Source organism: Pseudonaja textilis, chromosome 2 (genome assembly GCF_049901715.1).
Source record: "Pseudonaja textilis isolate UNSWEBS1 chromosome 2, rPseTex1.2, whole genome shotgun sequence".
Taxonomy (NCBI): domain Eukaryota; kingdom Metazoa; phylum Chordata; class Lepidosauria; order Squamata; family Elapidae; genus Pseudonaja; species Pseudonaja textilis.
Genome location: NC_141991.1, coordinates 142706558 through 142724915, shown reverse-complemented (window position 1 = coordinate 142724915; position 18358 = coordinate 142706558). Strand labels below are relative to the sequence as shown.

General features: G+C 37.8%; 1 protein-coding gene across 1 annotated transcript; it reads left to right on the top strand.

Moving 5' to 3' along the window:
• The first annotated feature begins 362 nt into the window (after positions 1–362).
• LOC113443252 (MON1 vesicular trafficking associated B) lies at positions 363–17766 on the top strand. The gene is made up of 6 exons (XM_026711329.2): positions 363–454; positions 5187–5291; positions 6749–7207; positions 11247–12045; positions 13264–13411; positions 14788–17766. The coding sequence occupies exons 2-6, from the start codon at positions 5207–5209 to the stop codon at positions 15007–15009; spliced, it is 1713 nt and encodes a 570-aa protein (XP_026567114.1). The 5' UTR covers positions 363–454; positions 5187–5206; the 3' UTR covers positions 15010–17766.
• Positions 17767–18358: the final 592 nt, after the last annotated feature.

Here is an 18358-nt window from a genome sequence, read left to right as displayed (position 1 = left end):
GAAAATAGCCTCATCGCAATTGGCTGAAGTTCTGAGTGAGCCCGCCCTCTCCTCTCACCCAGTTTATTATGATTGAATGACCGATTAAGCCTTTAGGCAGGATTGCTCCGCCTCACCTTTTATCTTCCCGTTTTGATTCGCCAACTTACCTGTCCCTCATCCCGGCTTCTCAAGTATTTTTTTTCCCCTCCGCCCACCTTTCCATTGACGCGCGTGTCGAGCGAGGATGCCATTGGCTTTTCGCGTTACGCTCCGACTGTGCGGGGCTACGATTGGCGTTTGGACTTCCGCAAGCCGCGCCTCCTTCCTTTCCATTCGTTAGGTGATTAGTGGAGGTGGCCGTCAATGTCTCTACTGTTCCCGCCTTCTGCCATTCCGAATCAGGAAGTGTGGTCGCAGAGTGCTTTGGGGATCGGTTCCTGCGATGGGCAGGCGAGCAGATCCCGGGTCTATGGTGAGAAATAAAGCCGTTGGTTTTGGAACTGAGTGGGAGGGCGGGATCCCGTTTCGGCTTTCCCTTCTCACGCAGGGTTAGGGGTGGGGCCTCGGGTATTGTCTTGGATTGAACCGAAGGCTCTCGAGGCGGGTTGAGCTCCAAGACTGACCTTGCAGGACCAGTTCTAGTAGCGTATCTGGTTCAGTATCCTGTTTTCAGAAACCTCCGGCCAGATGTGCCGGGAAAGATCCCGAGGAAGTTGGGGGAAAGGTATTGGCCTGCTCTTCGTGTCCCCAAGAGTGCTGCTTGGAGCTTCTGTTTCACTAATCACTGCTCAGAAGAGTTCATTTTTGTCTGCCCCCAAAGTGTTGGATGTATATTTTGTGTATATTCGTAGATATTGTATTTTCAAATTGCAAATGGAGACTTGGGTACTCTATCTTTCTTATCTTCATTTTTAAGTGCTTTTGTTTTATTGTATTGCGAACAGTTGCTGGGGTGCATCCACAGTTTTGTTGTACTTGTACAATGACAATAAAGTTCTTCTAATTCTAATTTAAGCTAATAGGTTTCTGCTTTTGTTGGATTTCTAAGGATTCACACTCTTAAGTAAGGAGTGTGGCAAAAAAACTCCATTGCCAGCGGCTTAGCCCAAAAGCACTGCAAATGTGCCAATGGTATACATGTTAGGAGATCGTTTTTTATGGAAACATAAAAGGTTACCTCTGATTCCTCTGAATGAACAATCATTTAGAAGCAGCAACAACTATAGAATTATCCACTTGATCATAGACCATGTTAAGAAAAGAAAACAAGCTTCGTTTTAGCAATCTGGACACTTTCTGAAAATTCGTTTCCTTGGGTCACTCACTCATAGTCGAGGAGGACACTTGGGGGGTGGGTGGGGACAAAGGGGTTTGCCAATCCGTGAAAGAGAAAATTGTGGTACTGAGCTATTCTGAAATTATTGAACCTCCTGCTAACATGGGATTTCATTCTGGAAATGTATATGCTGTGCTTTCTGAACTTCTTAAATGGGCTTGACGTCTGTCTAATACTAGATGTTGATGTCCTTTCAAATAGATGTAGAATTGTGTACAGAGATGAAGAGATGCTCTGACACAGTCATAGATGGAATGTCTTATCTTTCGTGCTCTCAGGGTAGCATTGCCAGGAATTGCTTGAGAAATTGCTGAAAAAATAAGTTTCCATTCCTTTGATCTGAAGCGTGCCATCTTCTACTTGAAATTAGATTCATTTGTACAGAATAATAAAAAATGATTAACTCCTTGGCTTACAAAAGTATCTATCAAAGAGATTGTTCAATTCCTGTTTTATCCAGGGGTGAACTCAGATCCTTTGTGTCTTATTTATTTGAGACAAGCTGGTTTCATAAGCAATCCTGTATCAGGTTGTTTTCTCACTTGGCTGCTGCCAATAACTTCATTGCACCTGATACCATAAGTGTATTTGTGAAAGAGATTCTTACTTTCTGGAAAGTATAGTTTTCATGTTAATGTTTCAGATGGGCAGATGCTATTTGAAATGTATAAATATTCTTCTCATATTTGTTTAGCAATGTAGTACAGTAATGCTTTAGTCCATACTGCAGTACTTGTGTCATCAGTATGATAATTGAACTTAAAGCAGTATCACCGAACACCACAAAACTAGTTCTAACCAGACTATGAGGGTGAAGATAGTATATGCAACTTGAGAGCAAACCTCTTTTCCATTTTTCTGGAAGTCTCAAAGTTGCCAGGCTTGGAACAGGGATGGTGTTATGGCATCATTTGGATGGGATTTTTTGGAGGGTTAGCAGCATGGCACTTTCATGTTTCTGTGGAATCCAGCTCTTTTATTACCATTAAAATTTATTTAAGGGGTTTATTTCTTATTATTTTACCAGAAGTTTATTTTACAGTGTTCTTGCATGAGATCCTTCAAAAATTCTCCAAATTTTTGCTGATTTTATTAATTTTAATTTGTATATATGTGGGTTTGCCATGTTTTTGGAAAAGGTAAACAACGCCAGAACTATTTGGCTGGTGGAAATTACTATTCATGATTATATTGCTGCCCTCTCCCCTCTCCAGGACTCAGGGAGTTGAACAGAATTCCTTGAAGGAAACCTAGATTGTTTTGAAATGCATCCATTTCTAAATCGCCTATTTAGGTATTGTGTTGGCTCCACTATTTGCAATGCTCTGTCTCTACAAGCTGGAAATTCAGGCAGCAGCTTTTCAAATCAGTTAAGAAAAGTTATTGACAAATATTTTTTACTGATTGTCCATGTTTAACTATGGTAGTGACCTAATGACCTAAGAAGTAAAAAGAAATATTCAGGTATATAATTTTTTCTCCTCCCTTCATCTCTGTTTCCAGTTAGTAAAAAAAATTCTTGCAGTATGATTTGAAGGTATTTCTTCCTTGACTCAGCCTGAAGACTATTTACAAGCCTGCTGTAAATTATTTGAGAATGGTACTTTCAGAAACTTCTCAGTTAAACAGCAGCTGAAATGGCAAACGTGCACAATAGGAAACCAAATGCTATACTGATTTAGCTGGTGTTCTTTTCTCTCTTTAACTCTTCAATTGTATTCTTTTTGGGGGGAAACTTCAGGATTTCAGCTAAGAGATGGAGACATGTGCTTCCTCTTTCTTTTTGAAACTGATATTTGGAGGCACGATGTCCTCAGTTGAGAGGTTGAGTCTCAAGGCTAATAACTCTTGACATTCTTGTCCTTCATCTACTTATTCAGTACCTTCTTTAATGCCATCCAAGTTATTGGCCACCATCATGTCTTGTGATATGCGTTCTACAGATTATATGCTTGGTAAGAAGCTTTGCCTGTAAATCTCTTTTTAGGCCAGCTTTGCTGAATGGCCCCTGGCCTTAGTATTTTGAGACAAGGAGTTTTGTAGTTCCATAGGCTAGGTTCACATGCTGTATTAAGTCATAATGTAGTTTGCCTGATTTGGGCTTATGCTATGTTGATCCACCGCTATGATTTACAGTTAAAGGGTTCTGTAAGAATCAATTCCAGTGTAGCTTATTTAGTATGATTCTTAACTCATGGTTAACAAAATATCTTAATGCTATGTGTGATTTCAGCCATTGTGTTCAATCTTATTTCAGTCTATATCAATATTTGTCCCTCTTTCTCAACCAGGGATATAGGACATTTTTTTTACAAAAATGTCTATTCTCTTGACTAGAAAAACAAAAACTCTTAATAGCTGGCAGGTTCATTTTTAGTTGTTCTTTACATAAGTTTCACCTAACAATATGTCTTTTTTTCTACAACAATTTAAAGTAAAAACAGATGTATTCTCGTTTTGGTGTCTGTTTACTTCCAGATTATTTCTGTTCTCTGTAGACCCAAATGGAACAGCAAAAGCGTAGAAATTTCTTCAAGTGGTTCTCTTTCTGAAATATGAGTACAGGCAATTTTTGTTCAGTGTTCATTTGACATATTGGATTACAAATCAGCCAATTACAGTATAGTCCAACCTATTGTGTCAGTGGGTTTAATTTATGGCTTATGCTCTTAATCAGACTAATTGAGGACGCTACTTAATAATAAATAACTTGTGTGAACACAGTTTTGCCAGTAGAGGGCCAGAAGAGGAAGAACATATTTTTCCCCAAGAAAATCTGGACATATGTACATGTAAAAATTGTGTGAATTTATACGCTTGGATGAAAATTTAGAATTAAATGTATCTCCATTTGTAAACATTTTTTTTACAGAATAATGAATATTTAAGATTTCATTTCTCTTCTTTAAGATTACAAAATGTATTCATATGTAATCCCCTCCCCGCAAATAATATATTTGCTATTTATTTCTGTATTGGATTTGTTTTTTATTTGTTTTGGACTTTATTACACATTGGTTATATTCTCAGTGCTTATTGATGTCATGTTGTTTAGGGTTTTTTTCTTATTTATTGAGATAATTGTGTAAATAAAATGCCAATAATATGAGGGAAAGCTAAACAGTGACTGTCTTTGCGTCTAGCCCAGGGCTGTCAAACTCATGGGTCACGGGCCGGATGCATCACGTTCTGGCCCTACCCGGTTTAGCAAAGGGAAAAAAGTCCCGATATGTCATGTGATGCCTCTGTGACGCGGCGAGTTTGACACCCCTGATCTAGCCCCTTCAGCCTCCTGTCCTTTTTCTAATCATTAATGGCCAATTTCAAGGCCTTTGCTCTTTTTCAAGAGTTCTTTATCTCTGAACAGGGATCGAAGCAAATAGCTTTTCAAGCCGAGGGCTGTATTCTGTAAAGAAAGTTTACAGTTTGGTTGAATTTTATCAGTTATAGCCATGACAAAGAAAATCACTAAGGAGATGTAACCCCTCCCAGGAATGCAGCTCCAGAAACGTACTTGTAGTGATGATTAGTGGCCACCCGGCATTTCCTGCTGTCTCTTTGAGGCACCGCTGCTTGGGCATGTGATTGAGATTATAGCTGGGACAGCAGGCACAGATTGAATTTTGTAAAGAGCCTAGAAGTGGCTGTGTCCTTTCCCTCAATCTGGGTTGGTACATTCCAGCTTGAAGAGTTGCATTATGCACACTATTTGATGTTAGGGTGGAGGGTACAGGGCACTTGGGAGGTGATATGTGTAGCTCTGTTCCTAATTTGAGAAATGGGTTGGGCCTGTTGAGGAGGCACCATAGCACCTGCATCCTGTTTGCTACTCAGGGAATTTCCTCATGCTTGCCTTTTGTCTTTGCAGTTGTTGTTTGAGACGTAGAGATGGAGAACGAAGACCCTGGCTTACCTTGTAAAGGGGAGATGGAGCTCCCTGACCAGAAATGTGGGCTGGATCCTACAGACAGAAGTGAGTACTTTGAACTATCTGGTTTGGAGCTAGAGAGCGGGGCAGAAGTGTAGTGCCCGGATACACTTCCTTTGACAACTACTAGGTTCTGTTTGTCTGACTTAGGTTCATTTAGCAAAAAAATAAATAGGAAACCGTTTGCTGAAATCAACATCAGCTTCTCACAACATTTATTTTCAGTAACTGCCTTTTAGGTCTCTGGTTTAATGGAGAGCAACTTGTATAAAGTAGATTAATTCCTGGGAAGTGAATAATTTGTGGCAAGTATTTTGTGGACAGGTAGATTTTCCAGGGCAACTATTTTGTGGGGGCACCCACTTCATAAGGTTATAATCTCCCTGGCCTAACCTTAATAGGGTGTGTTTCTTCTACTGAAAACCTTCTGATGGCTATAGTGAGCTTTTTACTTTGACACTGGATTTTTTTCATTTTATAAGTCACTATTTGGATCAAGCTGACTAGTTTGATGTGATCATAGCTTGAACTGAGTTTGGTTTAACCCATTTATTTGATACTATTCCAAGGTCTGTAAGCAGAAAATGATACACCCTTGCTCTTAACATTTACAGTTTAAACCTTTGCACAATAAAGGGAAAAACAAAGATAAGAATTGTATGTGAATCCACACATTTGCAGATATGCAATCTTTGTTTTTAAAATCACTGGGATTAATGGGGAAAACAAGTGAGCTTGGAAGAACAATTCAGAAAAAAAAATAGCAAGCCCTGTATTCGCATGATATGTAAGTATGGTTTATTGAGTAAGCCACTATGGCCTTTTCACACAAAATAATGCATAAAATATTTTAAATTATTATACTACTTAAGTTCACACCTCTTACTAAATTACAGTGAGGGGGAATTGGGCTTTTGGCTTAGTGAACCCAGCCGTAGCTTAATGATACATATTAATAATAATATAATAAGAAATTCAAGAAATCTTGAAACAAATCTTGATTTAGTATATGAATCTTGCATTCATATAGAAAATGAATGGAAATGAAACATGGTTAGTACAGGCTTTGAAGGCTAGTTATCCTGACCATGATTGCTAAAAACTGATAATATAACTTTTGACCATTTTCAGGTGAGAAATATATGAAAATTATACTGTAACAAAAAAAACACTCCCCAAGCATTTTGTCTTATATAGGGATTAGTCCTTGCTCACTTGTAGCAATCAAATCCCACCTGCCCTAAGTATCCTATTTTCTGAGAATTAATTCAGGCATTATGAAAAAAAATAAGAGAGATTTGATTTATGACAATGGGAGGGATATGTGTGTTGTGAATTTACTGAATTTGATGTGAAGACTTTATTTGTTCCTTGATATAGTTATATAATCTGCCCAATAAATGGGAATCTCTAGTTACTGACCCAGCTTATAGAAAGCAGATGGGGGACAAAGATTACTTCTGGATTTTTTCCCCCTGTGATTTCTCAATATGCTTTTCCAGATGGGGATGAATCCTGTTCCGTCTCAGAGAAGCAGGAGGAGGTATCTGCTGCCCCAAATAATGGACCCATGAGTGTGGTAACTGACAAAGTGAACGGGCAGGAGGAGCTGAGAGAGGCTCCAGAAGAACTGAGTGACAAAGATGTGTCTGATTCAACCTCAACCGACAACACTTGGGAAGATTCGAGTGAGTTTCACCGACAAATGGTGATAGGAGATGGACCGTCAGGAGAAGAGGAGGCAGTGATACAGTCACGCCTGGCTACATACCGAGATGAAGATGTGACTGCAGAGAGTTGGCGGGCACACAGGAAACATGTCTTCATTTTAAGTGAGGCTGGGAAACCCATTTATTCACGTTACGGCAATGAAGAAGCCCTTAGTTCCACCATGGGTGTCATGATGGCATTGGTATCATTCATCCAAAGTGGGGATAACTCTATTCGCTCCATTTATTCTGGTATGGAAACAATTTTAAAAGGAGTAATGCTTAACAAATATTGTAATTTATGAGGCAGTTATATGGGCCGATGATTTAACTAAAATAAGAAAAGCTTGGGATTGCAGTACTTAAGAGTCCATTATGGGTCATTCACATAATTTAACCACTGGATTATGGATCAGTTCCCATGTCTGTGCCCATTTTGATAAGTATTGTTTATTAAAATGTCTGGGATCTTTTTCAAGGGGAGGCTGGCCTAACCATTACCCCATAACAATTGTATTTCCCTTCTACTTAATATCTTGAGGTTGTCATATGTATACTGTATGTAGGTGGTAAAATGTAGGCAACAGTATGCCAACTTGTAAAGTAATTTCTAAATTAAAAAATCTTAACCTTGCATGGAATATGGTGGGGTTCCTTGAAATAAAAATGATTTTTGCTTACATTTCTAGTATGCTGGCCAAAATTTTGCTCAAATCCTGACCAGTCTTTAAATGTTAGCAGGGAATGCTTTACATAATGCAGGTATAACTACAGCTGGTAACCTAGTTGATATTTTTTCTATCTTACTAAAAACGTTGTGTAAAAGCCTCAGTTGATTAAATTTACAGCTCGAAATGTAAGAGCAGTAAATCTTAAAGGGCATGAATCAACCACTGAAGGGAAGGGAAATACTGATGATGTGTATTTGGGGAATTATACAGGGGAAGGGTGCCATAGATTTGAATGAAGGTGATGTAACTTTTGTAGAGCAGAGTTGATGAATTCATGTATGGAACTGAAAGTGTAGAGTTAAATTATGAATAAAAGGGATAACAGTGTATCAGCTAATAGAACTTAGGTCAACCATGAATGAGTTTTAGGAACCATGAATGAGTTTAGGTGACAAGCAAGGAGATGGGAAAATAAAAGAGCATAGAAAAAGTACTTAGGCCATTTGAAGACTCAGGAGTAAATGAAAATGGTGATTGCTGGTAAATATTTGTTTTGAAAAAGGTGTGTTTGTTTAATATATGTAGTTTAAATAGGTCTGTGTGAATATATGCCAAAGAAAGGAATGTAAGTCTAATAGCATGACTGATTTGATAGTTTATGTTGAAAAGTTGAATGAATGAGGATCATATTGCAAAACAAATCTATAAAGGGAGAGTGAAGGGGTCAAGAGGAGAACCAAGGAAATCTCCGTTTTGCTTCACTGATGAATTTCTCAAGGATGAGAAACTCAAGGAACAAAAGGCAAAGTATGAATTGATATACAAGCAATCCTTGTTTACCAACCCTAATTGGGACCAGAATTTTTCTCACTAAGCAAAGTAGTCATTAAGTGAAGCATCATGTGACTACACCCCTTAGTGATGGCAGTTCTAGCACTGCTGGTTGGAGTCATTAGGCCAGGACTGTGCCGTTGTTAAGCAAGGACCTCATGCTTCTACTTTGTGTTACTCATATCCACTTCAGCTTCTCCCTCCTGCCTTAGTAACTCCCTATTCATCTTTACCGTTTTGGCTGCCCTATGCTTTGCTGCCCATGCACTCCTCCATCCCAGCTGACTTTCACCAGAGCCATGGTGGCGCACTGGTTAGAATGCAGTATTGCAGGCTAATTCTGCTGACTGCCAGCAGTTCGAGCCTGACCGGCTCAAGCTGACTCAGCCTTCCACTCTTCCGAGGTTGGTAAAATGAGGACCCAGCTTGTTGGGGGCAATATGCTGACTCTAAATGCTATAAAGAGAGGGCTGTAAAGGACTATGAAGCGGTATAAAGGACTAAGTGCTATTGCTATTCTTCCTCCCACTGCTGAGGATGTGTGCCCAACCTGGGCCTTCATGAGGTAGCTGCTGGCTATATCCAGCCTTCCTGAATATGGAAAGAATAATATGGAACACAGAACGTACTCTTTTTTGCTACAGGATTTTTAAGTAACCTTTTAAAATTGGCACGCCAGAAGAACATGCAATATCTTACTGTATTTTCTCCATTGCTGATTACAGGTAGTCCTTGAGTTACAACCTTTCATTTAGTGACCATTCAAAGTTACCACAGCATTTAAAAAATGACTTATGAACCTTTTTGTGGTCATGTGATCAAAATTCAGATGCTTGTCAGATGCCGTTCATATTTATGACAATTGCAGTGTCCCGAGATCATGTGATCACTTTGCAAACTTCTGACAAGAAAAGTCAATGCGGGAGCCCAATTCACTTAAATACCATGTTACCAACTTAACAACTGCAGTGATTCACTTAACAACTCTGGCAAGAAAGGTCGTAAAATGGGGCAAAATTCACTTAACAGCTATCTCACGTGGCAACAGAAAAGCTGGGCTCAATTGTGGCCGTACTTCAAGGACTACCTGTATTAAGACAAAATTATTATAACAAGTTCTAGGTGGGATGGATAGTTGAACTCAGAGAACAGATACATAAAGGTGTAGCTGGAAGAATAAAAGCATGCTTTGACTGTTTTAAAAAGAAACTGTTGTTCCAGCTTGTATTTGATTTTAGTTCTAAGTTTAATAGATAAAATTCTGGCTTTTGTCTTAGTAGAAACCACAGACTATGATGTAGTATTATGCTGAGCAAAGAGAAAGGTGATTTTATGAGCAACTCTTTATCCAGGAAAGAAAAAACCCCAAACTCTAAAGTAGTTTACGGTGAGCACATCTTAATTCTGGAACTTTTGCCATGCTATTAATATTTTGATATGTGCAGCTGAGTGTCTGCAAATGCATGCTTCCTTTTAAAGTTCCCAACCATATGTTCATGCTCCCAGCAGAAAGCTTAGAAGATTGCTGACATCACCAAATTCTAATTAAGGGAAAAGGGGCAAGATTCATGCACCAAACTTATCTGTGATTTGGTGCCAGAATTCTCAGCCAACTTAGCTTGAGATTTATGGACATTGACGTCTGGATGGATTTAATTTAAAATAGATTCATGCAAAGTTTTAGATAGGAAAATTCGTATTTAACTATAAATACATTTATATTTATTTAAATAGAAGTACATTCATATTTAAAATTCTAAATATGATTTAAATTATAGTTCACTACTCAGACTATAATTCTCATTTCTGATAAAAGTTATTTTTGTTGTTTGATATAACTTGAAGACATAGTGTTCAGTGAGACACGTGGACTTCATTTTTAGACGATACACGATCCATGTCACACATAGCCAATCTAGATAAATCTTGAAAAAGCTAGCGCTGTAGTATTTGGATGGGATTAAGTGACTATTTCCTGGGTATTCCGGGACTGTTGATTAGGAAGCCAAAAAGGAAGGAAAAGGCACTGACAAATATTGCCAAGGTGTTAAGCTTGATTCAAGGTGCCAGATTTTCATATTAATGTTTAAAATGGAACAATAGCCTTAGTATCAAGGAAGCAAATAATACTTGCAAAATCATTAGGAGCTGAACCAGTTTCAGTTCATTTCTAGAATAACAATCATCAGTTCTTAATATTATTTGGTGGTTGTACTGGTAAAAGTGGAGCAATTAGAGGAATATATCTCTTTTTCTTAACTGCATTAAACTATCTGGCTTCAAGCTATTGGCCATATATGATAAGATTAAAAAAAATAGGATATTAAAAATATTATTTGTAAGACCTGTTCCCTGCAGCATCTTCAATGCAGGAGCAGTTAGTCCTTGAATTTCTGTGACACACCATCATTCTTAGATATAGTCTCTTTTATGATTTGTTTCTAGTTTTACTCAGTAGAAGATACATTTCAGGACCAGAAACAGACTCGTCAAATCCTTATGATAACAAAAATGCACTCTGCTCACTTTTTATTTCATGGTCTATTTTCCCAGTTCCTGGCATTTATACTGAGATTCTTCTTCTTTGCCCAGAATTGCTCCATCAGTTCAAATCCTGTACAGTAAATCCTTGGTTTAACTTTTTTTTTAAAAAAAGAAAACAAATAGAGATGCTAAGAAAGCTGATGCTGCATTTGTTGAATGTCCAAAACTGGTTCTATTATAACAGTGCCACATTCCATCTACTGAAGCAATGACTGGGTTTTTTTTCCTTCCTTCTTTTACCGTAGATGATCACAAACTGGTTTTTGTGCAGCAGGGTCCCTTGGTACTGGTTTCAGTTTCGCATACCCTACAATCAGAGCAGCAACTACGCCAGGAGCTTTTGTATGTCTACGATCAGATCATCAGCATGCTTACTCAGGCCAGCATCACTCGCATCTTTGAACGGAAAAAGAACTATGACCTCCGGCGTTTGTTGACGGGGTCGGAGAAGATCCTTGACCGTTTGCTGAACCTGGTAGAATCAGATCCTTGTTTCCTCCTTGGAGCTGTACGCTGTTTACCCCTTGCTGCCTCCCTCCGGGATTCCCTGGGCACTTTGCTCCAAAAAGCCATCACCCCTAACCTAGTCTTCTCTATTTTGGTGGCTGGTAGTCAGTTGGTCACCACGGTGCAGGAGAAAACAGTCATTGAAGATTGCCGATTAGAACCTACTGACCTGCATCTATTACTCAATCTCATTGGGGCAACTTCTGCCTTTCAAACTGGGGAAATTTGGACACCTATATGTTTGCCACGTTTCAACCCTGATTGTTACTTTTATGCTTATATTTCTTATTTGGATTCAGAATGTACTATCTGCCTCATCCTTCTCTCTACGGACAAGGACTCTTTCTATTCTGTCTCAGACTGCAAGAAACGCATTGAGGAAGGCATGAGGACTCAAAACTATCTGCAGGCACTCTCAAGTGGCTTAAAGAGCCCATCCTACAGTGTAGGACTGGTGGGAGTGCCAGATCTTCGGCACTTTATGTATAAACCTCTGGATATACCAGATAATTACCGACAGCTTCCCCAGTTCACCAGGTAATATGCTTTGGAGGGTTGAAATTGATTGTGATCAAGACCATCTATGTTCTGAAGCAAGGAAGTATCTATGATGTCATCCTAGGGGCCAGTTTCATCTGTCTTTTGGTTCTTTTCCCCTTAAAATATTCACAAATTTCTTAATGTGACATATCATTCAGTTCATGATTGGAATAAAATCTAGAAATGTGGCTAGTTTTTTTTTTAATGGCCTGTACCTACTCAAGAAAAAATTCCTGAGATTTTTTGTTGTTGTAACTTTATCTCAAATTAATGTTCCTCTTGATTTTGGAGATGTTTTGACAATGTGCAGGGGAAAATGATGTTCTGATATCAAAAACAAAACTGAATTTGCCACTAGATTTTGTCATTCCTGGCAGTAAACATGTACTGCATGTTGAGTGTATCATCAGTGGTAAAGCTACCTTAGATCTTTTTTCTTTTAAAATTTGCTAAGTTTAAGCTGTCCTTTTCACTCCTTTTCTCTTCCCCTCTTTATAGCTGGCAGCCAGAAACTGTGGGAAATGCTAAGCTACATTTATTCAGTTTACTTTAAATAGAGCAGTCATGTGTCCTTTCTTTCTCCTGGTCCACAAAGATCTATGGTAGAAAGAGATTTTATCTTGCGGCTTCTGGGCTGCAAGTAGGGAATCAAAGGCTGAACATCATAAGATCCCAATTAGCTGGCAAAATTTATAAACAATTATCTAAAAGATGTTAAGTAAAATTGACTTTGATGTATTTTAGTGCCTTAAAGGGATGATGTTGTTTTAGAAATCCTTTCTTCCCTACATTTGCTTCAGGGAAAACTGCATGGATAGTATCCCTACCTTATTAGAATGGGTCATCTGATTTATTTTGAGAAGAACTTGTTCTGCAGCTGCTTCTGTTAGAGTCTTCCAATGTCCAGGAAGCCTCTTCTGACCTATATACTACAATATATTATATAACAGTAGGGCAAGCCACAAATCTATCCTGTTTCCGAATCAGATTTGTAGTTACTTCAGAAGATTCTGAAAAGTTTCCCAAAGCTGATGACATTAAACTTTAGTATTACCACTAGGCTGAGCATTGCTGCATCGGGCAATGCTCAGTTCTACATTTGTAGAACAACAGCTCATTGTATACAAATTCTGAAGTCTGTTCTGTGGTAAGACATTGTGTAGGCGAACACAAAGTTGTTTGTTTCCTCAATATCTTATTTCTCATCTACTACAGTCCAGAACTGGAGGGGCCATATTGCAGTGAGAATGAACGGCACCGACTCTTTGACCTCTACCACTACCTTCACGATCGCATCCACAGTACCTCACGTCCTTTACGTCTCATCTACCATGTAGCTGAAAAGGAGACTTTATTGGCTTGGGTGAGGCCTGGCAACTTTATTGGCTAAGAATGGAACTCTGTGGTAGACTTTCAGGTGGATGGGTTAGATCTATTTTAGATGAAGACATTAGAGAGTTCCTAAACCCATATTTTCTTATGACTTATTACGTAAGATAGTTATAAAGGGCAAACATCTTGCAGGAAAGTATTTGAAGAGATGGAGTTTTCAGTCTTTCACTGATTCCCTATTATGAATCTTTATTTGGGGGTGGGTTTTTTGGCCATAAATAATAATGAGCTACCAATAATACTTGATAGGTGGATAAAAATGGCAAATCTAGCCTAAACATTTGGCTCAGTATTATTTCCTTATTGGTTTTAATAACTGTTGGTTTTCTAAACCTGAAATAAATAATTTTTAGCAGTAGAAGGAAAAGAAGCAGAAGGGAAAGATTCTCACATTGCTTTTTTTTTTTAAAAAAATGCACTGTCCTGGGTTAAACTGGTTTCCATCTTTGTCTTTTGTGGTAAAGAAAAGAAAAAAATAACATCAGCTAGAGAGTCATTATTTTCAGGAAGGATATGAAACTACTTTACAAAGGCTTAGGGAGAAGTCCTTCAGAAAAGATGTAAACATCTTGGGTATTTTGAAGCAATGATAAAAAAAAAATTACATTGCCAATTTTTAAAATGGGATTTTTTAAATATCATGCACAATTATAGCACATACAATTATGTTACTTGCAATGTTTACAAAATTGCAAAACAGTCCTGTTCACGGTTTGCCATTGTGTGCTTCCTGTAGCTGAGAGAGAAGGACTGACCCAATGTCACCCAGCTGGCTTTGTGCCTAAGGCAGGACTAGACCCCAGCATCTGGTTTGGTGCCTTAGCCACTACACCAAGTACGCTTACCTGTACATAAATGCAGTAGGATGAAAGCTTTAAAATGATAAACTTCCATTTATTAATTTATTGGATATTGAGTAGTAGCAGTATGTTTAGACATCAAGTGAAACTTGTTTTACAGCAATATTTGAATGCTTTCAAAAAGCTCTGCAGTATGACTAAGAATTAGCATTTTAAACATTGGCCATATTTTTCATACTACACATCTTAAGGAAGTCCTTTGTCCTGTAAAACAAAAAGTATTTAGTGGAAATATTGGAGACCATTTGGTCATTCAAAAATTTAGGAACCACAACCATTGATATGTTTTATAATGAACTAAGGTTCCATCTAGGAATTGGGAAAGAGCTGGGGTATCTTAATCCTTTTGCTTATTTTCAAAAGTTCTCTCTTTCCTTGTTGGAATTGTTGGCTTCCCCTGCATTCACCAGTTAAAATTTTATGCATGTTCTTTGGTGGTAGTTATGCAGCCTGAATAGTCTATCTTCCCCCTTCCCTTTCTCAATAGGTTACAAGTAAATTTGAATTATATACATGTTTCAATCCTTTGGTGACGAAAGCTGGTGCCATCAATGTCTTGACCAAACTGTTACGTTGGATAAAGAAGGAAGAAGACCGGCTCTTCATCCGTTATCCACCCAAGTATTCCACTACACCTAATCCTGGGAAAGGAAGCAGGGGTCCCCGAACAGATGGTACCGAGAACGGCTTCTTTGGAGGAGGTCACTAGACCAAGGACTTCCAGTTGCTCTCAAATGCATTCTGAATGCGTGCCACCTTACAGATAGCCCTGGATGATGGAACCGTTCTGTGATCTTGGGGAGCTCTTAGTCTTGTTTTCTAAACCAGGACGGGATGGTGCATATGAGAAGGATTGGAGTTTACCAGGCTGAGCTGGGTCACTTTGTTGGAGATAAATCCAGAAAGCTTTAGCCTGATGTTTTTAAATATTTTTTCCACTTGTGGTCTTTATTTCTAGGGAGATACTGAGTCAGATGGAGATCCTGAAATTGACTGGAAATAGATAAGGAGGCTTTGGCTGATATATCTTTGGAAATGACATAACTGGAAGTTACAGAAATTCACAAGGATTGTGCTTAAATTACATTGATGCTTCTGCAGCGTAGTGGGTTTACATTTCTTACCAGTCCTGTTATCACTGGGTAATTGCTTTGTTTTCTCCATTCAGTTTCTCTTCTTAGCAATTTACTTGGGTGTTTTGCTTGTCTCAAAAAATAGTACAAATGGGGTAATAATGGAAAGAGAGCCACAGTGGGAGACAAAAAGTTAATCTTAGAAAAGTTTGAAAATACTTGCTGCTTTCTGATATAACTGCTTGATTGCCCACAGTTCTGGAATGGGTGTGCAAGGCCCATCACAGTGGTGGTGAATTATTGGAAGGCTGGCACTTTCAGACAGTGTGTAATTTAGTAAGATGATTTTCTATAAAGATACCTGATTTGAATCATTTTAACGCAACTTTGGGAGTAGGTCAAAATGCCCAGTTCCAAAGAGTCTTTTATCCTGGGACTATCTAGCAGTATTTTTGATGAACATACACAGTGCATCTTCATGTTGTACTATAATTACCCTGTGAATGAGAGAGGCTGCTTTAGCCCTTTGTTCTGATACCATGAGAAGGTATATAATGGGTGATATAATGTGGTATATAATATGTGAAGGGTATTTTGTAGCCCTTTGAGAAATTTGATGTCTGTATGTAATGGCTCAGTTTGGACAATGTAATTGATTATGATGGCATTTTGATTTACTTTTTAATGTCTTCAGTTTGAACCTAACTGGATTTAACTGATCCTTTGCCTTTCATAACTTTCTTCCTGTCTTAACTCTTCCTCTTGCTCTGTTTCTTCATGTTTTAAAATTCCTATGTGTAATTTGAATACACTGCTTCTTAAAAGGATTCTTGTATTTCTTTTCCCTATGTTGAGATGCCACTGTTCTCTTTCCCACCTCATAATTAGGAAGACACATAACTCCATCATAAATTTACTTTTAGATTCAGTACTGACAAATATTGCTCTTTCCATATCTGCCAAATCCAGATTTTGTCTGAATGTACTAGCAGATGGGAAAGTATTCCCGGAAAGTGACATCATTGACAAGCAGTTGTATTCTTTCCCTTCCTGAGCAGTTGCTGCTCTGCCATGCAAAATGTGTGCTGTATAAATTAGTTGCTCTTTTACTGGGTCTTTTTGTGTTTCTATTCATATTAGTTAAAATTAAGGATTAGGTGGGGGAGCATAATCCTATCCCTGTATCATATGTTATGATGAAGGAGGGGAGAGAGAGTATGTGTGTGCATAATGAGGGAAGACTTAATTTAACCTGTGATACCTGTGAATGTGTGTTAATAGTTTTGAACTGAGTATAAAATGGATTTGACTCTCTTTGCCAATGGTGAAGGAAGTGAAGGAATTATGCTGTTTTGAAGGGGTGAATCTGTTGCTATTCAATTCCTTTTGGTGATGTATGGTTGCTTCTGGCTGGCATTTTTTTCCCTACCCATAAAAGAACAGTGCTGCATGTATGCACTGGCTGGCTGATACTGAAGGTTTATATTTCTAGCTGAGCTGATACAGTGAGAACTGGAAACATCTGATGACATGCCAACAAAATTTGTTTTAAAATCAGTTCCACCTTGGCACGCGTCTGTTCCTTTTTCCATCTGCCAACCCGTTCTGCCAAAAGATTTCTTTAACTTGCAAGGATTAGCTGCATTATTTGTTTCAGGAATCCTTTGTAGCAGTGTTGCAAATAACAAGGCAGTTTCTTCACACTGTTAAAGTAAGTCTGCTTTAACTGTATGCAGTCTAGTCATCAGTTAATTTATTTGAACCTATATCAAATCTGGATATAAGAAAAAAAAGCAATTACTGTAAGAGAAGAACATTGTAAACATATATTTCTTACCAAGGCAAACTCTTAAAAATGGCATTCTTCTTACTTAGAAGGGGAAGAGTTTTAACAGTTGCTGCATTCTTTAAGTACTTGTAGGGAAAGTCCTCGTACATTTGTACAAGTACTTCTATATGTAGTTTAAAAAGGAACTCATTTAATTGGGAGCACTTATTTAATCTATGCAATTTTTAATCAATTTATTTAATGAACTATCACTGAAGATGTTCAAAAAGTTGACTAACAACACTTTTAATGAGGCTACCTGTTTTTAATGTAATTTGATTGGTAATTAGTTCCTTGAAAGAAACAGTTTTTTTATCTGGAAGAGATTTCTTCTTATTAGATGTAAGAAACATACAACTTTTTTTTTCTAAGTCCAGTGTTTTAAAATTTACCTGCAGATTGCACTCAACCAATAACCAATGGCATAAAAAGTATCAAAGAGTTCCTATAAGTAGAAATTTAAAATTACATCCCTTTACCTCCTTTAAAATTTAGAGAGAGGTAAACAGTAGTTTTTAAATAATACTTTTCTCTTCAACAATTGGGAAGAAAAAGAATACAAAAAGATAATGCTATTGTCAGGAGGCTTTCTGCATGATTTTTTTCTTTGTGAGTTTTTTTAAACTTTTTTTTCTTTGTTCCTCTATTTTGTATCTTTCCTGCAGTTGTTCCAGACTTTGTTTCTTGGTTCCTGCAGTTGATTTTGAACCTTTGGGGCTTAAAAAACTATTCTGTCCTATGCAGATTAGCTGGCATTAGTGAGTTATGTATAGTTTTACAACATATATTTCACTGAGATGTTAATTTATTTACTTTTAAATTATTATTTTATTTATAAAGCTTTTTTTTAGATAAATAAGTCTTCTTTGGAGAAGATGTCTTAGATGGTCTGTCAACACTAATTTGAGAATATTAGTTTTCAGAATGAATAGCAACAAAAGAAAGTTGGTCAAAATTGTACGGGACAAGGCTGAGGTATAATGCTGTTTATCTTTTCTCCTCTACTAAGTTAAAATGCTATCTGTTGGTCTGGAGTTGTCAGAAAAACACCTATACTAGCATGAATATTGTTGCTTTCTGTTGCAGATTCTTCCTTTACTGAGTGTATTTGGGGTCATTGCCAAATGATGCTGACAAAATTATACATATAGAGGTAA